Genomic DNA, 25,582 nt, shown 5'->3' with positions numbered 1-25,582 from the left:
GCAACCCAGCGGGGCAAAGACCTAGCAAGGTTTTTAGAATTCATACGTTTAGATGTGCATCAACAAAGGCTTTTTGTTTAAAGGGTCAACCAACTGCATAAAAACAAACAACAGCCTTAAGACTTTGCATCTGTAATGAAGGTCATGATCAAATGAGCTTCGTTTATATGCTCACTACAAGTAATCCGATCCAAAACGATGTGCATGCATGGAGAACCACTTAGTGTAGAAGTTACCATGACAACCAGCATCACGTGAGTCCAGTCTGAGTGAGATGAGCAGCAGTGAGCAGCGCTTGTGTTTTTAATTGCTTTAAAATGACGTCAGACTCAGGAAAACGTCCTTCACATGTCCTTATTAAAGAAGGCCGAGAGGAAGACGTCGTGTTCTGAGACACATAAGCTGGACGTCCGTCCCACCGCCGTCTTTTAAAGATCAGAGCATAAACTTCGTCTCCTCTGCAGACCAGTTTCTGCTCCGCCATGTTGAATGGTGTAAACTTTGTCTAAGTTTATAGAACAACATTTCACCATGCAAAATCTTGTGCACCCATCTTTGTGTGCACTACTACTCCAAGTGCCATTACACTGCCCTGTACCATAATTTATCTAGAACGTGCACTTCAGAAACTGAAACTAAAACGAAACAGGCACCAGATAACACGAGAACATGGCTTTCAGTTTGCAGTGGCCATGATGAAACTGTACACTCTTAAAAAAAGATGGTTCTTCAAGGGTTATTTAGTAAAGACAGTGGTCCTGTATAGATCAATGAACACTCAAAGAACCATTTGCATGCTTAAATGGTTCTTTGCAAGGTGAAATCGTTCTTCGGATTGATGGAGAACAGTTCTGTATAGCGCCAGATAGCTTTCTTCTTTTGTTACAAGCTTGACATCATATATAATAGCACCAAAAAGGGTTCTTCCGTTGTTGCAATGTCGAGCTTGTAACAATAGAAGAACCCTTTTTGGTGCTGCTGCTGTCCACAATGAAACTGTATACTCCTAAAAAGATGGTTCTTCAAGTGTTCTTTAGTAAGACAGTGGTTCTGTCTTGAACAGTGAAGACTCAAAGAACCATTTGCATGCTTAAATGGTTCTTTGCATGGTGAAATCGTTCTTCAGATTGAAGGAGAACCCTTAAATATATATAACAGATAACAATATGTAACAGTAGAAGAACACTTTTGAAGCTATTGTTCATGGTTCTATATAGAACCACTGTCTTCAGTACAGAACCCTTGGGGAAGCATCTGTTTAAGAGTGTATTCTGCATGTTGGGTGCAGTGTTCATCTACAGGTTGATACAGAGCATGAAGTTGAGATGTTAGACAGGTTCCACTGACCACAGATCCAAAGCTGGGAGTGAGACAGGTCTGTGTGCACGGTAACAGAGAACCGGCTAAAAACAATCTGACCTGTTTTCTAAGCCCCCGATTCACATTAACCTTTTTAACTCTATTACTGCTCGCAATTACCGGGATCAGTGGCTATCGCAGTAAACTGCCCAAGGGCCCTGTGTCCAGTATGGAGTCCTCTCTCTCTCTCTCTCTCTCCCCTCACTCTCTCTCTCTCTCTCTCTCTCTCCCTCTCTCCCTCTCTCTCTCTCTCTGTAAGAGGAGGGCAGCTGGAGTAGATGGCCAGCTGTGTTCGAGTAATGCCAGTAATTACACTGCGGCTATTCTCATGTGTCATTCATAGTCAGACCCACACAAACCGCTCTGTGTGACGAGAGCTTTTTGTTTACAGGCAGACGTTCATGTCTGACAGAGACACACGGCTCCTTACAAAGAGCAGAGTTAGTTAGGGAGAACAATAACATATAGCACCTTTCATACGTAAAAAGAATCAGAGAAGAATCGAGAAAAAACATAAAGAATACAGACTGAAAAGTAAAGCCACTTTAAAGGGCAATTCCACCAATTTAACAAAATTTCTGCATAGTAAGATAAGATAAGATAAACTTTATTAGTCCCACAACACAAATTCTCAATGCTACAGCAGCAAAGTGAGAGCAAGGCACTCAAGAAAAGAGTAACAAGAAGAGAAATAAGAAAGTAATTAACCTTATTAATGACTTAGGTTAATACTAAAAGTAAAAATATAAACTATTCTTCACAAAAATGAACAATATAAACAAGAAACGATCTGACACTTTAATTAGACACAATTACTTAAAACAAGTAAAAATACATAGAAACAGGTGGAATAATCTTATAATATTATCATAATGAGAAATATTAGATATATTAACTACATTTAAGATGTTGTCACGTGCTAAGATGCTTTTTGCAGTGATTGGTACATTTAGAAACCTTAACAATGTTTAAATGCTAATTCAAAGTCCTTTATTTAAAAAAAGGTGAGGGAAATTTGGTTCCCATCACCACCACTGTGAACAATTCTGACTCTGTAAGTGTCTCAAGAACGGAGCGTTTCACACCAAACCACTCTGAATGACTCTGTTTACTTCCTAACCATTTCATTATGGAGAACTTTTAAAAAATTGGTGGAGTTTCCCTTCAAGAGCACTTGTTGACATCTGAGCCTAACATTTGTGACTAATTGCTTTCTGTGTTATGGCTTCTTTGTGGTTTCTTTGTTTGTTTAAGCTTGTTGTTGTTGTCGTCTATATTGCAAGCTGGAAGAGAAGAGTTACATCAGCAGTCAAGTACCGGATGGTGAAAAGGGAATTTCAGTGCTTTGAAAAGGGAATTGCTTAAGACCACAATAATTTCTGGACCAGCTCTGCTGCTGAAGTTGACTGGATCCCTCACCCCTCAGCGGTTATCTAACCCAGCAGAATCTCTGCATAATTAAATGGTTAAAGTGAAAACAGCTCAATGTCTCTAAAAGCTCCTTCACAGAAAGTTATTACATTAAATGTTTACAAATGCTTAGCAAGATGCCTGGGACAATGTTTTATATTATTTTTTAGGCCAAAGTCTTTAATATTGGATTTTGGCCTAAAACTTATATTTTTGATCTGTTCCACTATTTTACCATCATCATCATAAACTGATGGTTTCAATCTATAATGATTGCTGGTCAAGTTGGACATTTTATATGTCAGAAAACGTGTTGGTTGAAAGGAGAATTCCACTGAGATTCTCAAATTTCTTCATAATTAAATCATTATGATGTAAACAGAGTCGTTCAGAGTGGTTTGGTGTGAAACGCTCTGTTCTAGAGAAACTTACAGAGTCAGAATAGTTCACAGTGGTGGTGATAGGAACCAGACGTCCACCTCTAAAAGCTCCCTCACAGAAAGTTATATATATATTCATGCATGGTGGAGGGACACATGCAGGGCATTGTGAGGCAAAATAGTCCCTAAAGAAAATATATATTCTCTGATTTGCTGCCATTTTCAACAGACTCGTGTAGGTTCACTGGTGGTTTTGGATAGTAAATAAAATGTCTATATTTGTGTTGTAGTCATGGCGACCCCTGGTTCCTCTCACCACCACTGTAAAGAGATCTGAACCATTTCACACTAAACCACTCTGAATCTCTCTGTTTACAGCTCACATGCTGAATTATGGAGATATTTTGGAAAATCAGGGGATTTCCCATTTAATGTTACTCCTTTTGTGACGCCTTGTTTCACTAATCAGTCTTGCTAATCTGCTCATCTCACTATACTTTTAGCTTAAAAAATAGGTGTATTATGTATGTTGTTGTCCTCTGTGATTGTTTAGTTCGACTGTGTACATCATAGTCAATGTAATTATCTTGCGCTTGCGAGATAATGAAGTTACTGTCACTGAATCGATACAGAGCCCAGCACAGATAGTCAGTACTATAGTCAGTACTGATGGCTATATTTGTGTTGTATACATGGCAGCCCCTGGTTCCTGTCACCACAATTGTTTCTCTAAGTTCCACCAAGTTTCTCTGCAGTGCATAATTCCACATCCAAGCACCCTGAATGACTTTGCTTACATCTCAGCAGTTCATTTGTGCAGAAATTTTGAAAACTTGGTGGAATATCCCTTTTAAATACAGTATATGTACAAATGCTCTTAAAATATGATGAAGAAACCGAATAGAAATGTTTTATTTACTGGAAAAATATTAGAAACAGGCAAAATACCTCTAGGGGTAGGTGACCATTGTCACGCTGTGACGTCTTCTGGTTGCTGTGGGGTCTAGAAGTTTACGTGCTGGCTAAAATTGGAGGAGGCTGAATGATATATTTGAGTTAAATTATATATTCAGCTCGCTGTTCTTTACTCACTGAACCAGAAAGAGTGCAACCTTTCGCCACAGCAACAATGGCAGCCTGCTAGTGGAGGAATTAATAATAAATAAAGTATTTTGCTTAGTTTACACAACATATTTCAACAGTACTGGACGTTTACACCATTTTGAGGTTTATAACAGTCAGGGTTCTGTTGGTTCTGATGGTACTGGAGGGGAAATAATGAATAAAGCATGTTAAAAACCACACTGAAACAGAGGGTGGGAGTTTTTGAGTGGGTTTGAGGCCTGGCTGTTTGTTTGGGTGTGTGTGTGGAGTCAGGGAGGAGGTATGTGTACACTTGGACACTGTCAGTCAGCAGCAATTAAGAAAGAGTGGTCATCCAGGGCACCACGCATACCTCGGTGTCTCACAACCACAGAACTTTAGGGAGTAAACATGTGAGAGAGTGTGATGGAGACCAGCTTGGACAGGCCAGATGTGAGCACTATTAATGGTACGTGTCCACTGCACATCTCTGTCCACCACTGGAGGGTGAATTTCTAATAAATTCTCTTCTTATTCAAGGAGCAAACTCTCTACTTCTAAAAATAGACCTATGAAATATACATTTCAGTGAAGTATGATAGACTTGTGCCTAAAGGGGAACTCCACCAATTTTTCTAAATTTTTGAATTCACTGCCTGATGACTGAGACACTGTTTTATGATAGTTTAGAGATGAGGTTTTGGCCAGTCTTGGTGGAGGAGTCCATGCAGGGTGTTCTAAGGCTGAATAGGTCCCAACAAAACTTATTATTTCAGATTTTACCATCGACATTCCATATAAAACTCAAAAGACACGTTTGTCCATCTTAAAGGGGAATTACACCCAGTTTTCAAAATGTCTTAATAATTTAGTCCTTGAGATGTAAACATAGTCATTCAGAGTGGTTTGGTGTGAAATGGTTCAGATGTCTTTACAGTGGTGGTGATAGGAACCAGGGGTCGCCATGACTACAACACAAATATAGACATTTTATTTACTATCCAAAACCACCAGTGAACCTACACGAGTCTGTTGAAAATGGCAGCAAATCAGAGAAAATACATTTTTCTTGGGGACTATTTTGCCTCACAATGCCCTGTATGTGTCCCTCCACCATGCATATATACATATATATATATATATATATATATATATATCAGAGAGAGAGAGCATATCAGGCAGACTATTCATAACTTTCTGTGAGGAGCTTTTAGAGGTGGACGTCTGGTTCCTATTACCACCACTGTGAACAGTTCTGACTCAGTAAGTTTCTCTAGAACGGAGCGTTTCACACCAAACCACTCTGAACGACTGTTTACATCATAATGGTTTAATTATGAAGAAATTTGAGAAAATCAGTGGAATTCCCCTTCCGAGCAACATGTTTTCTGACATATAAATTGTCCAACTTGACTGGCAATCATTATGGATTGAAACCATCAGTGATTCACCATAATGTCTTACAAATTGATGTTACTGTGTGATGAATGAAAGGGGTAGATGTTTTTTTTTTTCATGCTTACTTTCTTACTTGCTTTCTTTTTCTTCCCATCTCCCCACTGAACTCTGGGGTTGTATCAACAGTGGTCTCCCCAGACCCTTATTTAGATGACAAATTCTCATGGCTTGGTCCCAGCAGTGGGTGTGATGGTTGCCTGTGGAGCTCTAATAATAGCTGCACATCTGTCTCTGGAGGAAATCGCACGCTGTTGCGAGTAGAGAGCGGTCTCTCTACAACCTGCGCAAACAGTATCAGCCTGCCTTCAAACCACTTCAGCAAACCGGTGGTCTGGTTGAGGTATTTGCCCCCTCAGCACATTGTGAAAGAATGTGTTTGTTTATGAAGAGTCTGCTTTCCATTTGATTTTGGTCTGTCTTACTGGATTCGCGCATCGTTGCGGTTGACGTTTCGGCGCAGTCAGTCGGCCCAGCGAGCGCTGGCCTGAAGGGAAGTGACGGTCGTGCTGATTTTTAGGAATTTCTGATGCAGAGCAGTGTGGGTGCACGGTGGGGATGACTCAGAGCAGCATGGTGCTGCAGAGGCTGCTGGAGCTGCTTCTGTCGTTTCTGGGCCCATAAGCTCAGACACGTTCTGCGTTCACAAGACCTTCCTGCCTCAGAACGGCTCTCACAGCCTTTGACCTCATACAGATCGGTTTCAGAGGCTCTGGCTCTCAGCCTGACTCCTGATGTGGGGAACCCACTTCTGTAGAGGTCCATTTATTTTAGCATCATCTTATGTGGCTAAAGATGGTTCTTCAAGGGTTCTTTAGTGAAGACAGTGGTTCTCTATACACTCAAAGAACTCTTTGTGCGCTTAAAAGGGTTCTTTGCAGGGTGAAATGGTTCTTCAGATTGATGGAGAATGTGCTGTATATGGTTCTGGTTCTTCTATTATTACAAGGTTGACATCATAACAACCCTTTTTGGTGCTATGTAGAACCCCTTTATCCAAATGGTTCTTGAAGTGTGCATGGTTCTATATACAACCATTGTCTTTATCAAAGAACGCTCTGATTCCCTTTTTAACTTTCTGCAAACGTCTGAAATTATAGAACGCTGACACGCCCCCTAGTGGCCATACAGAGAAATATTTTTCCCTGTGACTGTGTTACCAGATGAACTAGGGCACTGTTGTCTCTGTGTGTGTGAATGTTGTTGAGCTGCTAGTGAGCAATGAGGGGTGAAAGGGGAGGGGTGAGAACCCCCTGCTGTGAAAAACTATTCACACCCCATCCACAAAGACGGCTGTGCTGAGATAAAATGGACATCTACAGCTTTCTTCATATCACACAGTCCTGCACAACTGACACAATAAACACGTTTCTAGAAATGTTGACATGGTCACTTACAAAGACGAGAATCTAGTTCGCGTCCGATTGTGTCAGTCATTTCCATTTCCATCGAAATATATATATATATATATATATATTATGAAAGTTTAGGGAAGAAAAAAATGCACAGTTCAATTGAGGGAGCTCCTTCAAAACAGACTCAAATAGCATGTTATGGCTTCTGTGAAATGGGGTTAAAAATCTTGGCATTTGAAATTAATTCACAGCTGTTGAGCTTTAAGAACACAAAAAAATTGATTATATTTAACTATAGGAGAATCATCTTAAATGTATCTATGACTTGTGTCTAAATTATTGTCTGTGACTGTAGATATTTTGCGTAGAGATCAGTGGGGAACACTAACGGCCTTCTACTGTATTAATGTAATAGAATCATCATGCTTGTTATATTGAAGTAATACTTCTGTTAAATTTCTAAAATTTGTTTGGAAAGAAAAGTATTAAGATCTTAAAAATTGCCCAATCTGCATTTTTTAATTCATGGCATCTATGTAGATACAGGCGAGCTCTCCCATTGGTTAGGACTTCAGGAGCTGGACTGAAGGCCTTACACGTTTTCAAACACCCACTAAACCTAGCAATTAACAGGTCAGTTGAATCAGGTGTGTTTGAGCAGGTAAATCACCAAATTGTGCTGAACACCAGCTCTCCAGGCCTGGAGTTGTGCACCCCTGCTCTAGGTCTTCTAGAAGGTCTGTAGAGAATATAAGCCGTAGTCTAAGCAGGTTCCGGTTGGTTGTTAGGAATGGAAAACAGCGGCAGCAGCTCTCTTCACTGCTACAAGGTGAAATATGTGTTAATGTCTTTTACCAGCTTTAAACGTCTGTGTTTGATCTAGAAGAACCCAAAAATGTTCATGTACACCAAAGTTAGCTCAGTGCTAACATACTATTGGAACTATAGTGGTGCTAGCAGAAGGTAGCATTATTATAGAGGTGTTTTTTTTCTTCTTTTCGACCACGTTTTGACGTTTTTGGACCAAACTGAAGTCCTGAAGAGTCACACTTCACCACTGACGGAGATTAGGAAGAAAAACACTGGAGGATTCTTTTAAATGCTGGAGTCTTACATTCATTAAAAGGTTCTAAAGTGGTTCTTCTGTGGCACTCTTTTTTATTTGTGTTTGTCTTTATGTTTAATAAGGTAGTTAAAGTGTTTTTGATGCCAGCTGTCACTAGAAAATAAACTAAACAAGCAATGTTTTGAGTTTTCCACTGAATGTTTTTTAAACATACAGCATTTTTGTTGACAACAAAACAGTTGCAAGTGCTAAACTGTGCTAGCTGGGACAGTGAGCTGATGCCCACAGTGACCCCAGTGACCAGCAGGACAATACAGCACGGATGTGATGTAAAAATAAAATCTAGGCCGAACCCAAGATCAGAGAGAGAGAGAGGTCACTGCAGGACAGGTGAGGCAGAGCCAGAGGTACATTTCCTACTTAACTGCCCAAAATGTGAATTTATCAGGAATAAATATTTGAATAATTTTTAAAGAAAACATATAAACGACTTCAGGAAACTGGGAGATGACGATGATGAATTAGCGGTCATATTAGGAGAGAGTCGATCAGCGTCCACTGCAGCCAGATATGTGTATGAATGTCTCACTGTTATATATGTATATATGTGATATAGTGTTTTTCCTTCCTAATTACACAGATATATTACATTACATTAGATACATGCATATATCAATTAGTTTTCATTGTTTTTATATTATTAATTGGTATTATTAATTGGTAATTGACATATTGAGCTCCATTCACCCTCATTCATTGAGGACTCGCTCGCATGCACCCTCTGCTGTTTTGCAGTCCTGTTTTTAATATAATGGGGGAAATAGGAAGAGGCCAGGCTCCTCTTAAACCGGCTCTGCACTCTTCAGCTCTCAGCTCTTGACTCAACTGTTCGTTCCGTAAATACACCCTTCAGAATAAAAGTCCCTAGCAAAATAAACCCAGAGAATATCTGCAGTAGAACTAATAGCTGCTGTCGGAACCAAAAACAAACAAACCTCGTGCCTCCAAAAAAGGTAACGTTACAGGAGAAGGAAAAAACATACCCTACTTTTAATGTAAGTAAGTTGTGAGTTTTTTTCCAAGTAGTTTTGGGCTGTTTCTTTCAGTCCATTCATCATGAAATTTACACACAATGTAAAGGACAACAGGCAAACTGAATATATCGCTGCTGTTGGATGAAAAAACTTGTATCTCCAATTTTGTGATTTGTTTTTTTTGTTTTTCAGTTTTTGACATAATTTGAAAATAGCTGTTCCTCTTTACACTGTGTTTAAATTTCATGATGAATGGACCAAAAGAAACGGCCCAAAATGACTTGGAAAAAATTCTGGTTCCATTGACTTACATTAAAGTAAAGTATGTTTTTTCCTTTTCCTGTAAAGGTACCATTTTGGAGATATGAGGTTTTCTTTCCAACAACAGAGATACATTCAGTTTTCCTGTTTTCCTACATTGTGTGTAAATTTCATGATGAATGGACTAAAAGAAACATATATATAACATATATATAAGCAAACATAGACATGAGAGAGAGCGAGAGAGGAAGAGAGAGAGAGAGAGAGACTGACAGAGAGAGAGAGATGTTTAGATTAAGGGCAGTGGTTGATTGCTCTTATCATTAGAGCAGAGTAAATCAGATAAATCAGATAAAGAACCTCTCACACGCATCCAGTTGTCCCGAATCTGATCTGTATGTAATGAGGAAAATGCAGTACGGGTTGCCAGTTGCTGGCTGCAAGTCACTCCTATCAAGATCAAACCAGGCTGCAGTGTACTGTGTGTATAAGCCTGTCGGGCTGTGTGGAGATAATGTGTGAGATGTATGTGTGAAATGAAAAGTGGAATTCAGCTTTAGAGCGCAGAGCGAGTGGCGCTGTAATCCCTCTCTGCCTGAGTGTGAGGGGAGTTCGGAGGCATCGCTAAACGAACTCGTATAACCCTCACATTCACAGCATTTCAAAGACCTCTCTCTCTCTCTCTCTCTCTCTCTCTCTCTTCACTATATCTTAATCATCCAGTGCACGGTATCTCTGAGGAGGCTGCTTATCAGCAAAGAGAGGGAGAAGGAGGAATCTCTGTGTATGTGTTTTTAAAGGGGAATTCCACCATATTTCAAAAAAATTATGCATAATTAAATGGTCAAAGTCATGCAGAGTGCTTTGATGTGAAGTGACCCGTTCCAGAGAAGCTCAGTCATGGTGGAGAGCTACATGCAGGGTGTTGTGAGGCAAAAGAAAATGTATTTATTTTATTATATCTCTATTTTCCATCATCAACATTCCATATATAAGCTCAGAAGACTCGTGTAGGTTCACTGGTGTTTTTAAATAGTAAATAAAATGTCTATATTTGTGTTGTAGTCATGACGACCCCTGATTCCTATCACCACCACTGTAAAGACATTTTTCAGTTTTTGACCTAATTTGAAAATGCCTGTTGTTCTTTACATTGTGTGTAAATTTCATGATGAGTGGACCAAAAGAAACGACCCAAAATGACTTGTAAAAAATTCTGGTTCCATTGACTTACATTGAAAGTAAAGTATGTTTTTGCCTTCTCCTGTAAAGTTACCATTTTGGAGATTCGAGGTTTTGTTCCAACAGCAGATGTGTGTGTTTATTATTTGAGAGCTTTGGCAGTTTTGGTAGTCGTGTTTATTAGTTTCTGTGAAATCTCACCCTCTGGAGTTTTCTGAATTTGAGAGGTGTGCAGGCAATCAAGCTAATCTCCTCGTAGCTTTTTCTGGAGACCGTACCTAAAGTGTTTGTGGTCATTCTGGTCTATTTCGCTTGGTCTTCATCCACCTGCAGCAGCGGTGACGAGATGAGCTGTGTCTGCGTTCACTGCAAAAAATAGTATCTTGTCAAGTGAAATTATCTTAATTCTAGTTGATCTATTTAATATTTCTCATTTTAAGATGGTTTCTAGACATTTATTACCTGTTTTAAGTAATTTTATTAAGTAGAATTATTTTCTTAAACAATTTCTTACAACAAGCACAATTATTTACCAGCATAGTGAGATAATTTTACTTAATAAAATCATTTAAAACAAGTAAAAATGTTTGGAAATGAGTTAAAATAGTCTTTAAGCTAAAAACAATCTCAACAGGAGGAATATTAGATTTATTGACTAGATTTAAGATCATTTTAGTTGTCAAGAAACTATTTTTTTGCAGTGTTAATGATGTAATAGAATACTACGAACTGGAGTTCCTCAAATCTGTTTCCTGACAGTGTCTTTGTCTCTGTGTCTGTGTTTGCAGGAGCGAGTGGAGTATCTCTTCCTCATCATCTTCACAGTGGAGGCGTTTCTGAAGGTGATTGCGTACGGGCTGCTGTGCCACCCAAACGCGTACCTGAGGAACGGCTGGAACCTGCTGGACTTCATCATTGTGGTTGTAGGGTGAGTGAGAACGTTCAAGTTTCTCAGACTGTCCAGGCAAAATCTTAATGATTCCTATACAAGACCCCTGCACTGCTGTCCACTCAGACATCTCCTCTGTCTTACTTCAGTACCTTTCTTCTTCATGGCGCGATGGTAATGGTGCTTCGTTAAATAAACTAATGAATTCACATTTTGATGCCAAAGAAAAGTAATCTCTGCATTTTAATAGGCCTTTGCTGCCTTCTGCCTAGATCTGCCTTCTACTGCTTTAACGCTTTACTGCATGGCGTTGCCTTATGGCAACAAATATGAACAATAAAAGAAATATGATAATTAAAAAACTTTGTTTTTGCAACATGAAGGGAGATTGAAAAAGAAACTTTCTTGTTCAAAAATTAAACCAATTGAGGCATTTATAACCATCATTTCTATGCATCCAATCATCCAGCAATACAGTGATGCAATGCACCGTTAGAAAGCTTTAAATCTCAGGATCCGATTCCCACAAACCGTTTTATGATCTGTTATTTATTCACAGCAGTTATGATCATCTCTTCTGCAACATAAGCACCGAATGAGCAAGCGCTATCAAATCTGTAGGTCCTCACCTTCAAAGCCTCGCCGCCTCCACAGAGACACCATAATCCAAAACATGTGGTCTGATAACACTGCAAGAGTCAGAGATCAGTTTAGAGATCTATGAGTTAGGAGGAAATAAACTCCTCCATTCTAGACTCTGTTACTCTGTGCCACTAATTCATACAACTATTGTTTTTGTTTGGGAAAAACTTGAGTGTTATCTTTCAAATGAGGCCAAGATCGTGACTGCAGCCCAAAGTATGTGGGAACAGCGCCCCCTTTAGTTTGGGTATGCCGTTTTAGGCAAAAATGGGGTGAAAGTTAACAGGTTAGAGAACCATTGTTTGTGACCGGAGGACAAATAGAGCTCAAATTGGTGTGTGTTGGGGGGGTGTAGAGGGCATATTTGCTTTATTATTGTTTGGAAGTCTGGCATCTGTCGTATAACACTGACAGGTTTTAGTCTGGGCTGTTTGGGGTAATTTGGGGAAATCACACAGATCCCATACAAATTAGCCAGTGAGATCATGGACAGACTAAATTACTGGACATTACTGGACATCCTCTGGTACATCTTCTGGTACATTTTAGGACATCCTCAGATCTCAGAGTCAGAACAGCATCATTCCTCAAGCTAAACTTCTTCGAGTTTACTGACGTCTCAGATCTGGTGTAACTGAACATCAGGCCAAACAGCCTCAGACTAAATGGCCGCAGAAAAAACTGTGAAAATGTTATACTGGCATTTATATCAAGATATACAATAGTTTTCTAAGTTATACGAACCAGTTTTTGCTTGACCAGGCTTGCGTTTGGTCTGATACCTTTTTTCTGAGGCCGTTTGGTCTGACGGCGTTTGGTCTGATGTTCAGTTTTACCAGATCTGAGACCTGACATCGTTTCGCTTGACGAACGATGCTGTTCTGACTCTGAGATCTGAGGATGTCCTAAAATGTACCCCGTAGCCCCGCCTAGTGCTAATTAACATATATTTGCATGTTGGTCCATTTGAAAATGAAAAAGCAAAGTGGGAAATGAAAAGTAAATCTCCAGCAGGTGGCGCCGATGTTCGTTTGAATTTGCCTCTTCATTCTGACACCTAAAGCGCGCCGACGCCGAAAACTGGATCACAAACTGTCACTTTGCTGTTGATTTATCCATTTTCATTTTTCATTCATTCATGCATTTTCATTTTGTTGGATATGAAGCCGATTGCTGTGAAAAAGAAATAAGAACTTAAACATTGCAATTTGATTTTAGTTTTGACACGTATTACGCATTTCATGAAGAAAAGCCAAAGTGAAGCTTGTATTTTCTTTTCTTTATTAGCTTTTCCATTTTAGATACGCCCATGAAATACCAGAATAAGGACTAAAATGAAATGACAAACAGCTGTTTTAAATTTATTTTTATTTTTGTCACAAATGGCTCGGGCTTATGTGAAAAATGAAATTGCAAATGTAGGTATTTCATTTCATTTTCATTTTGGCAGGATATTTGTGCAGATGTTTGGAAAAAGAAATGGCCAAAAGAGGTTTGCATTTACATTTTATTGTTTAATTGTAATTTCCTCTTTTGGCCGGATTTGCCTCCCATACTGGTAAAACTAATCCAGCTCCTATAGCTAAATAGAGGCTTAACACATATTTTTACACCAGTCTTACACCCTGAAAAGAAGCGTTTTGGTGCCGCACCAAAGCAGGTCTCAGTAGAGATCTGTCAGCCTCCTGAATCTGCGGTACATGCTGACCATGCTGGGCTTTCTTCTCCTGCTGGAACTTCCCTTTCTACAGTGAAGCAGGGCTGCTGGGAGGTGTGTACTCCCTGCAGCATGTCATTTACCTGCTGCTGAAGGTTCTCCTTGGTTCTCGACCTTGGTGGACTGTTACAGGTGATGTGCAGTCTGGCTGTGATGGGGCCGGCGTGGACAGGAGCGTGTCTGAATGTTCTGGAAACTCCTGAAGGTTGTACAGCTGAAAGAACTGACTGAGATTAATGTGAGGCCGACATTGGAGCCATAAATGTCTTTCAGAAGTTGGTCTTCACTTGTAGTTTCAGAGAATTTCAGAGATTTACTGGAGAAGGGAGGAACCACTTCAATACAGAACTGGAAAAAAGTTGGAAAGAATGCATGGATATTAAAAGAGTACCGAACATCCACCCAACTCCAACTCCAGCTACCATCTAAAACAAAGCAACCTGTCTAGGGGAGGTTTAGAGGTTGGATCCCTAGGCTGTTGGCTATGGCTACGTTCACATTACAAGCCTCGTTGCTCAAATCCGATTTTCTGCTCAAATCCGATCTCTCTGATATGGTGGTTCACACTTGTTTAGGTAAGTGACTCAAATCTGTCATTAATGTGACGAACCAGCGTCTTGAAATGACCCTCATGAGCTCATCCTACTCAGTAACGTCACGTGAATGAATCACTGCATCATCAGCACAAACTAACGAGCAGAACGAGCTTCGCTGAGAAGATAATTAACTCTGATCAGCTCTCAGCTTCATTATTAGAGCGAGACGAAGGAGAAAAAGTTGAGATGAGCTGCTTTTCCACCGTTTACAGGCTTTAACTTCTGTTTGGCGCTGCTGCCATGGTAACGCTGAACGATGGAAAAAAAAGCACATGAATTCCGATCTGAGCGTCACATTAAGGTCTCATGGCCACGAATCAGATACGTATCCAATCTAGGACCACATATAAAAGTGGCTCAGGTCGGATTTGAAAAGATCAGATTTGTGTCCACACAGCTCTGAAAACATCAGATCTGAGTCACATTAGGGCAAAAAATCGGATTTGCACCACTTCAACCTGGTAATGTGAACGTAGCCTATGTGCTGCACAGTGTTTAAGGCTAAACTGTGTCTGTGTAAGCTGAGGAGGGTCCACCCGTCTCACCTGAAGACCCCTGGCCAACCCAAACGCTGGCTCTGTAGCCGGACAGCCCAAGCATTGAGATGAGTAAGTTCAAAAGGGAAGGTGCATAAAGGCACAATATTAGTATATAACAATTTCCGGACGTTGCGTGAGAGATTTGGGTCCTTCTTGGCTCAAACACGTGCTGTAACTAGGCCCTACTCCTGCATCCAGAGTGGGGCTGTGTCTAAAAACCCTGGCAGTCCTCCTCCTCTCCTACGTGACCTGGAAACTGATTTAATGACGCTGTTTTACTGTCCGAATACCAAAGGAGACCAGAGAAGCTGCTTAAAATGCTTGTCGATGAAGCTTCAAGCAGAGGATGCAACCCTGGAAGACCTTTATACTTTAAATTCTGTGTTGTTTGTGTTTATATGTTCTTTGCATTGTGCACTTAGTTGGTGTAAAATAAAATAAAAGGGTTCAAAGATTGGCTGGCTCTGTGAAGCTGTGTAGAGTTGTGCTTTTGAGCAAATGTTGTCATAGACTCATCAGTAGTCAACATCCACTTTAACGGCGCTGAAAGGAGTCAGCTGTCCCATTTCCCCTATTTCTGGGGAGGACAGGAGCAGTAGCAAAAGTTTCTGGACACAGTGTAAGCAGAGAACTTGTAGAGAGGAGAATTACCGCTTTGTTATGTCTTCCAGGCTTCTCAAACGCCAGAGGGCGCTCCCGAGCGAGTCTGAAATGAATGGGTTAAGATGGAGCATTTGAGTAAAATCAAATTTTATAAATGTTCAAAAATTGTAATATAAAAGATTACATTCATATCCTGAACACAGAACAGCATAAAAATTTTAATCCTGCTGTTATATTTTTGATAGTTTAAACTCGAGTTATAGGAGTTTTGGCACCTCATGTATATTCATAATGTCGGTGAACACAAACAGCTAATGAGCTGCTCCGCTCGCCAACCAATCAGCGCTCAGTAGAAGTAAGGCTAACCAGTCAGCTCTCAGTAGCAGTAATACTGGCCAATCAGTACTCAGTAGCAGTAATGCTAACCAATCAGCGCTCAGTAGCAGTAAGGCTAACCAATCAGCACTCAGTAGCAGTAATGCTAACCAATCAGCACTCAGTAGCAGTAATGCTAACCAATCAGCACTCAGTAGCAATACTGCCAACCAATCAGCACTCAGTAGCAGTAATTCTACCTAATCAGCCCTCAGTAGCAGTAATGCCAACCAATCAGTGCTCAGTAGCAGTAATGCTAACCAATCAGCACTCAGTAGCAGTAATGCTAACCAATCAGCACTCAGTAGCAGTAATACTAATCAATCAGCACTCAGTAGCAGTAATGCTAACCAATCAGCACTCAGTAGCAGTAATGCCAACCAATCAGCACTCAGTAGCAGTAATGCCAACCAATCAGCGCTCAGTAGCAGTAATGCTAACCAATCAGCACTCAGTAGCAGTAATGCTAACCAATCAGCACTCAGTAGCAGTAATGCCAACCAATCAGCACTCAGTAGCAGTAATGCCAACCAATCAGCACTCAGTAGCTATAATGCCAACCAATCTGCGCTCAGTAGCAGTAATGCTAATCAATCAGCACTCAGTAACAGTAATTCTAACCAATCAGTACTCAGAAGCAGTAATGCTAATCAATCAACAATGAGTAGCAGTTTAGCTCCATTCACCCCCATTCATTGAGGACTCGCTCGTGGGCGCCCTCTGCAGTCATGTTTTGGATATAATGGGTAAACAGGTAGAGGCCAGGCTCCTCATAAACCAGCTCTGGCCTAAGCTCAAATCCAGAAGCCATCCTCTTAAAGACACTCCACTTCCTGTATGTATGTGTAACTGTGATATTTGTTTGTGTGTTTATGTTCCAGCTGTATCTCTGGTTCCTTTCAGAACATCTATGATGATTAACACTGATAATAATACAGTGCAGGATGTCCATGTTGGGCTGTTGAGATCTACATCTGTCCCTCTGTCCTCTTTTCTCAGTGATGGGTCTTTATTTACTCAGAGCTTCTGATTTTTCTACATTTTCTTGTTGTTTTTGCAGCACAAAAGCTCACTGTACTTCACAGTAAAGCTATAAAGGGAATGATGTTGCCTAGTAACGAGAACAAACCCAGACTCGTAAACAGTGATATAGACTCACCACTTTAACAGGTTTTTAAGGCTTATTTTTTATTCCATTGAAGAACAGGCTGACAAAGTATGCAGAGAAACAGACTGTAGAACTGCAAAGTGCTCCTATATGGTCAGCGGAGCTGATAAAATGGACAATGACTGTAGATACAAGGTTTTAATGTTATGGCTGATTGGTGTTTATGAAAAATAAATGTAAATGTCTTTGTATATGGGCTCCAAGTCTGCCATGGCCATATACATTATCATAAGATTAGCTTTATTGACATAATTAAAATCCATATTTTCATGTTAAATCATTGTGGATCTGTTTGAGTGGCGGATTAATAAGTATGAGCGTGAGTAGTGTGCTCATCGCTGTACTCTTTATGGAACTAAGTAGGTGCTTTGTAAAATAGCACTCAGAGCTCGCGGCGCCGTGAAATGCTGTGTCGGCTCCTGAATGATTTATAGACTGGAGGCTGTGAGCTTCACAACTTTTTAAATCCAGTGACTGTGGCTGTGTTTGAAATACCATACTGTGTACAGTATGCTGCATACTGCACTACTATATAGTGTATACTACATACTACACTACTGCATACAGCACCAGTATAGACTGTATACTACATACTACGCTACTGCATACTGCACTAGTATACACTGCATTCTGCAATGCTATACACTGCATACTACAAACTACACTACTGCATACTGCACTAGTATATACTGCATTCTGCTCTGCTATGTACTGCGTGCTACAGACTACACTACTGCATAGCGCACTAGTATACACTGCATACTGCACTGCTATATACTGTGTACTACAGACTACACTACTGCATACTGCAAGTAGTATATACTGCAAACTGCACTGCTATGTACTGTGTACTACAGACTACACTACTGCATACCACACTAGTATATACTGCATACTGCACTGCTATGTACTGTGTACTACAGACTACACTACTGAATACCGCAAGTAGTATATACTGCATACTGCACTGCTATGTACTGCATTCTGCACTACTATATATTGCGTACTACAAACTACATTACTGCATTCTGCACTAGTATACACTGCTTACTACACTACTGTATACTGTACACTACATACTGTTCTTCATCAGTAGTGTACTGTAAAGTCTCCAGTATACAACACAAGCTGTGTGCTTTACTACAGGCGGCGGTGCGACTAGCCTGCCAACTTCAGATACTGAACCAATCAGACAATCTCAAGACCCGCCACTTACCACTTAGCCCTACCCCTCCGTTTTGCATTTTCACGTCTAGGGGTAGGGTGTCCTGATTCTTGTTGAGATAGAGGGGGAGGGTGAAGTGTTGGGGCTCCGTGTCCCTCCAAACGTAGGTTTTTCAGAGACTCCACACAGAGAGTTATGAGAAAAAAAAAGAAAAACCGGCAAGATGGAGAACAAGAGACCAAAGAAACACAAATGTGAGAATTTTCTTTGTTAAAAATGACAAGAATCATTATATTATCTTAGTTTAATGTTGTTTCAATGTACTATGGTCCTTTTGTTCATAACAAGCATAAAAATCACTAGTAGTGCTGACGTCTCTGTAGTTTGCTAGCTAAATTTCTCGTTCCACCTTAAATGGTGTAGCAGTTACATTCTGGCACCTCAGGTGTCAAAACTGCTGCACCATTTAAGGTGGAACGGGAAAATTTGAACAAGAATCTGGTGAATATCTGACTTCAGCTTCATATCACTAAAGAATTAGGGGTGGGTGATAATAAATAATTGCCCCCTCTTTGAAGGCATATGATGCCCTAAATGTAACTAAAGCCCAGCAGTGAGGAGCTGAACTTTACCCTCCTCTGCTGTCATGTAAGATGTATCCTTCCAGGCCTTCGGTTACCCACAGTTCTCTGTGCACGAACAGCACAAAGGGAAAAAAACAGCATCATGAAAATGGCGTAAAACGAAGCCGTTGGAGCAGAGTTTGTTCTAAAATGAAGGTGTTCACATCCTTGAATTCATCTTCATTACCTTATAAAGTGTAAAATGACTGATTAATTAAAGTATTCGTCCATATATTGTATATATTGCCTATATATCGATTATTATATCGTATATATCGATGTATTTGTGTGGAGCTTATCGTTCTGCATAAGAACATCTCCATTTCCGTGAAGAGATGAAAAAGCAACATACACAGTACAACAGGCTCCATTTTCTCTCCCAGTTACAAGTTTGGCGCCGCTCTGGTGGCGTCACCACGCAGCCTCATTAGGACTGTTCTGATTGTGTGACCAACAGGCTACTAAGGAGGAGCCTTCATAGGCCAGTCCTACCGAGGACTCGCGCTACCTCGGCTGCAGCCCAGGCTCTGGAACGCTGCTATTGCCAGGTGTAAATGACTGTGTCGCCACTTGTATTCAGATCCAGGTGTGATCAGAGCCTTTTCCACATTCCTGCCTAATTTCCCATTCGAGTGAATTGGCTTTTTTCCAGGCAAATTATATTCACATTCGGTCTGACTGCAGCTTTAGACTTTAGAAGTAAAGCTCTTGACCTGGCTGGCCTACAAAGAGCTCATGATTATTTGATGCTAAGAGCCTTTCCATACTAACCGCTGGTCTACACGCTCACAGAGGGCCATTAAAGACTCAGCACTTTGTTAGCACAATTCATCAGACTCATATCAGAATTCCCCAGCGTGAGGTCAGCTTAGCAAACCCAGCGCTAATTGATTTTAATCAGGAGGGCTGAGGCTGTTACTGCGAGTGGAATGAGAACGGCCAGTTAAACGGCAGTAAACAGAGAGAGAGCTGAGGTTACTGTGACTGTTCACGTCCACCGAACTAGAGTAGATATGGATATTAATGATGATAATGATGATGAGGAGGAGGAGGAGTAAGGAGGAGTCTTTGATCCTGATTGGACGAGTAGACTGCAGCTGCAGCTGGTCTGTTCTGAAAGCTTGAAAGACCACAAAGCCATTTGTCAGATTTTACAAGCGAATTTAAAGAGGTTTATAGATCCTCCTCATTCAGGCACGACTGGGAATAACAGCTGAGAGAGCCAACGGACAGCCTCTCTCTCTCTCTCTCTCTCTCTCTCTCCCCCCCTCCCCCCCTCTCTCTCTGTCTTCTCTATCTCTACCTGTTTGTATTCTCTCTCTCTCTCTTCTCTCTCTCTCTGTCTCTCTCTCTCTCTCTCTCTGCTTGTCTTCTCTCTCTCTCTCTCTCTCTCTCTCTCTCTCTCTGTGTTTGTTCTCTATCTCTACCTGCTTGTATTCTCTCTCTGTCTCTCTCTTCTGTCTTTTCTCTCTCTCTGTTTCTCTCTTTTCTTTTTCACTCTTTCTGGATGTCTTCTCTATCTCTCTTTCTGTTTAACTCTCTTCTTTTTTCTCTCTTTCTGTTTCTGTCTCTCTCTCTCTCTTTCTGTTTGCCCTCTCTTTCTTCTCTTTCTCTCTCTCTCTGTTTCTCTCTCTTCTCCCTTGTTTTTTTCTTTCCTCTGTCTTTTCTTTCTCTTTCTCTCTGCTCTCTGCTTTTCTGTTTCTCTTTTCTTTCTCTTCTGTTTTTCTCTGTCTTTATTCTCTCTTTGTCTCTCATTTCTCTCTCTCTCTCCCGCCCTCTCTCTGCTTCTGTCCTTTCTTTTTCTTTTTCTCCTTTCTCTCTTATCTCTCTCTCTTCTTTTTTTCTCTCTCTTCTCTTTCTCTGGTTTTGTTTTCTCTTTTCTGTCCTTCTTTCTCTGTCTCTCTCTTTTTCTACCTTCTCTCTCTCTCCCTCTCCCCACCTCCCTCCTCCACTCTCTTTTCTCTCCTTTCTTCTGCTCTCTTCACTCTCGCTTTCTATTTTTTGTTCTTTCTCTCTCTTCTCTCTGTCTCTTCTCTCTGTCTCCCTCTCTGTCTTTTTCTCTCTTCTCTATCGCTCTTTCTCCTCTCCCTCTCTTCTCTCTTTTTCTGTCTCTTTCTTTCTTTACTTACTCTTTTCTCCTTTTCTCTTTCTCCCTTTTCTCTCTTTTCTCTTTCTTCCTTTTCTCTCTTTTCTCTGTCTCTCATTTCTCTCTATCTCTCAGTCTCTCTTTCTGTTTGTCCTCTCTCTCTCTTCTCTTTTCTCTCTCTCTCTGTTTCTGCTTTTTCTCTCCTCTCTCTTGTTTTTCTCTTTCTTCTGTCTTTTCTTTCTGTCTCTTTTCTCTTCTCCTTGTCAGTTTTTCTTTTCTTTCTGTCCTGTTTTTGCTCTTTTTCTCTTTCATCCTTTTCTCTCTTTTCTCTTTCACCCTTTTCTCTCTTTTCTCTGTCTCTCATTTCTCGCTATTCTCTTTCTCTTTTGTCGTGCTCTTATTTCTCTCGCTCTCTAATTTTTGCTCTTCATCTCTGTTTTCCACTCCCGTTCTCTCTCCCTTTCTTGCTCTCATTTTCTCTTTTTTCTTTCTCTTTCTTTCTGTCTCTTTTCTCTCCCTCCCTCCCTCCTTCCATCTCTCTCTTCCCTTTCATTTTATCTCTTTTTCTTTCTCTCTCTCTCTCACTCTCTTTTATGTACATGCACCCTTGTCACTTTCACTCTTATCTCTCTCTGCTCCTCCTGTGGTCGATTTGATGCGTGTCAAATTGGCCACTTTAATACCCAAGTAGATAATGACCACCTCCCAGATCGACGGCCAGCCTGTTACCCCGTTATTATGAGGAGCTTTGAGTTACTCATGTTTCATATAAAGTCCGGTATCCCAGTCACAGCTGACCTCCTCCAGACCTTCTGTTGTAACAGGTCAGCGCAGCAGATCAGCAGAAGATGCAGCCCTACAGAGCCTTCAGCACATTTCTGCCTTGTTTGAGAGAACCCTGCCACCATTTTGGTGGACAGCTTCACCCGGCAGCACAGTGGCGGTTTATTATGACATAACAAAACCATTTTTGAGAATTTTGACTCTGTTTCAAACTATTTTTAAAGTATATTAAATTCTGTATTTGAGTGTTTTGCCTTAATTTTTCTTTACCTGCCTAACCAGTCCTAATGAGTCAATTAAGGCCTAACAAGTTCTGACTTTACAGCTGGAATGGTGTCCAAACTTGGGCTGAACAATTTGGGGAAAATATCTCATTGCGATTTTTCTAGTCTAATATTGTGACAACAATATAAATTGCAATTATTTTGTATAAATCAAAGTTCAGGCCTGTTACTTCGGCCAAGACGACCAGAATCTCCACCTTTTCTGGCTTAAGGCTCGACCCCTGAATGTAGTGAGCCAGACTGAGAGTGAGTTGTAGTTGTGATGTCACAACACATGGAGGTTTGGTTGGATTTGATTGGTCTAGCTCATCTACAGGCAGCTCACAAGCTCTGTGTTATTAGGTTAAATATCCCCACTTAAAACCTAAGACAACATTGTTGATAATACGAACAACAATTGTAAAAAAAAAAATGCAGCTCTTGCAAATAAATTGCGATTTTGATGTAAAAACAAATTTTCAGCACAAACCTTTGCACCTGCACAAGAACTATTTTGTCCTGTTCTTTGTTAAAGTTAGTCAAATATAAAGAAACATTTGCAGATGATATTTTTGAAAATAGTCCACAGTAGAGGTTGTGTTTATGTCTTTTCACACCAGAAACCAACAAAACGCATGCGGCCGGGGGTGCCAAAACTTTCGCACACTACCGTATGCAGCCATGCTGCAAGCTAAAGTTAAAGAGCAAAGCAAATAGTTTGATGTTCTCAAACTTTCAGCCTCTGGAGAGCAAAACGCAGGATCTCAGTGTGGACTTAAAGAATGCTGCATTGTTATATTCATGGAAACTTGGCTTCCCAGCAGTGTTCCTGCACCACCCTGCTCTTCTGGCTCTCGCGCTGCTGTGTCTGCTGGAAGCAGAGGTGCAGAGGTGCAGGTGTGCGCATTTTCATCATTAGTGCATGATGTACCAGCGCAGTCATTATCACCAGACCCTCTTCACCTGATGTGCGAAAAGTGAACCTTTGTACTCGCCAAAACATTATTATTATTATTATTATTATTATTATTATTATTATTATTATTATTGCTGTCTATAGCTTCTCTGCTGCTTCTACAGATGTACTCAAACTGATGCTGAGGTACACTTTTTTGTTTATATACCACTTTAAAATAAGACTACCTTTATAAAGCATTCATTATTTAAAATTACCTTATTAATGGTTATTAATTAGGTCATAAGGACCTTAAAATCATTCATAAGCATTTACAACACACAAATAAAAAGGCCACAGTGACCTGTTGTTTGCCTATTAGTGAACCTGTTAAACCTCAGATTTTCATCCTTACTGATCTTACTTTGTCTTTTTCATCGCTCAGCATTAAACCTGTCAGCTTAACCATGTGTTCATATTCATCTGACATAACCGCTCACTTTTGCTCTTTTTATTAATGTGCTATAACTGCTTATTAATGATTTTTACAGGGTTTGTGACCTAACCATGTTTAATAACCATCAACAAACTAATTTTAAACCTTTCATAAACTTTATTAGGGTAGTCTTACTTTAAAGTGGCACCACCAAAACAGTCAGATTTTGTTATTTTATGACAGATTATCCAGCTTCTCTTTATTTTACCTTCAAGATGCAATCAAATGAACACCCTGGGGTCAAATTACATTTTTTGTGGATTTCCAAAGTGAAAATAAATTAGATTTTAATCAGATTTAATCAGATTTAGCTTGTTTTACCAGAAAATTACTCAGTTTTAAGATTTCCTGACTAATTGAGGCATAACAGACAGATTCATGATCAATTCAAGGATATACCGTGAATTCAAAGGTAAAACTAGCAAATAACTTTTAAAATAAGATCATTAATCTTATATTTGTATATCTAAGATTTTAAATCATGGGGAGCACAGAACATTTTGCAGTGTAAAAAGTGAGCCATTCTTTTTGCCAGTGGGGTTCACATTGCTGTGTGTACCTCCTCCACTGATGAGGCTAATGAGGCACTCAAGCTGCTACCTTTAAACCAAGTAAAGTTCAAGTCGGTGTTCCCTCAACAAGTTCCGGTCAGCAGGAGCAGAAAGCACACTGGACCATAAAAAAGAAATGATTCCATGCTGGGAGAGGCAAAAAACCCAAAAAGTATCCATAGATAAAGTATAAAAAGCCTTTATTGAAATATGGCAATAGGTACAAAAATGTGCCGACGCGTTGCGACCTTCTCAGGCCTTCATCAGGACACAGAACAATGGCAGGTCAATAGAAAACACCTGAGAACGCCCATATACACCAATCAGGCATAACATTATGACCACCTCCTTGTTTCTATGCTCATTGTCCATTTTATCAGCTCCACTTACTATATAGGTGCACTTTGTAGTTCTACAGTTACAGACTGTAGTCCATCTGTTTCTCTGATACTTTGTTAGCCTCCTTTTACCCTGTTCTTCAGTGGTCAGGACCCCCATGGACCCCCACAGAGCAGGTACTATTTGGGTGGTGGGTCATTCTCAGCACTGCAGTAACACTGACGTGGTGGTGGTGTGTTAGTGTGTGTTGTGCTGGTCTGAGTGGATCAGACACAGCAGTGCTGCTGGAGTTTTTAAACACCTCAATGTCACTGCTGGACTGAGAATAGTCCACCAACCAAAAATATCCAGCCAACAGCGTCCTGTGGGCAGCGTCCTGTGACCACTGATGAGGGACTAGAGGATGACCAACACAAACTGTGCAGCAGCAGATGAGCTATCGTCTCTGACTTTACATCTACAAGGTGGACTGACAAGGTAGGAGTGTCTAATAGAGTGGACAGTGAGTGGACACAGTGTTTAAGAACTCCAGTAGCACGGCTGTGTCTGATCCACTCGCACCAGCACAACACACACTAACACACCACCACCATGTCAGTGTTACTGCAGTGCTGAGAATGATCCACCACCCAAATAGTACCTGCTCTGTGAGGGTCCATGGGGGTCCTGACCACAGAAGAACAGGGTAAAAAGGGGATAACAAAGTATCAGAGAAACAGATGGACTACAGTCTGTAACTGTAGAACTACAAAGTGCACCTATATAGTAAGTGGAGCTGATAAAAAGGCCAATGAGCGTAGAAACAAGGAGGTGGTCATAATGTTATGCCTGATCGGTGTATTTATATATACATATATACACAAGCTTCTGCCACCTGATGGTCAGGAAGAAAATGGGGGGTGGAAAAAGGAAAAAAAAATCAAAGAAAAGGAGAGAAATCAACATCCTCATTCCAGCCAGGATGCTCTGTAGCTTTAAGAGTATAAATCCAAAATGTCTCCCTCTGAAGTAATTGCCTTAATCTGTTACCTCCTCTAATGGACTCTGGAACAACCTCAATGGCCGTTGCTCGCAGCGAGCTGGGGCTCGGATGTTTAGCTGCCTTATAATGCATGGCCACAGGATAGTTAGGGTTGTGGGTAACAATCTCTCTTTAGTCTATCTCTAAACCTCCTTTTCATACGACCAATATAAAAACAACCACGGTCACATTCAAGTCTGTAGACTACAAAAGTAGTGTTACAGTTAGCAAATGAATCAAGTTTGA

General features: G+C 40.5%; 1 protein-coding gene across 1 annotated transcript in view; it reads left to right on the top strand.

Moving 5' to 3' along the window:
* The window catches only part of cacna1c (calcium channel, voltage-dependent, L type, alpha 1C subunit), a 335,868-nt gene that overhangs the window by 202,389 nt on the left and 107,897 nt on the right, over positions 1 to 25,582 (top strand). Inside the window, exon 4 of the mRNA XM_036577755.1 lies at positions 11,374 to 11,513. Coding sequence (XP_036433648.1) covers positions 11,374 to 11,513 — 140 coding nt within the window. The remainder of the gene's footprint in view (positions 1 to 11,373; positions 11,514 to 25,582) is intronic.

Source organism: Colossoma macropomum, unplaced genomic scaffold (genome assembly GCF_904425465.1).
Source record: "Colossoma macropomum unplaced genomic scaffold, Colossoma_macropomum, whole genome shotgun sequence".
Taxonomy (NCBI): Eukaryota; Metazoa; Chordata; class Actinopteri; order Characiformes; family Serrasalmidae; genus Colossoma; species Colossoma macropomum.
Note: the sequence above shows the minus strand (reverse complement) of the source record. Positions and strands in the feature narration are given on the sequence as shown.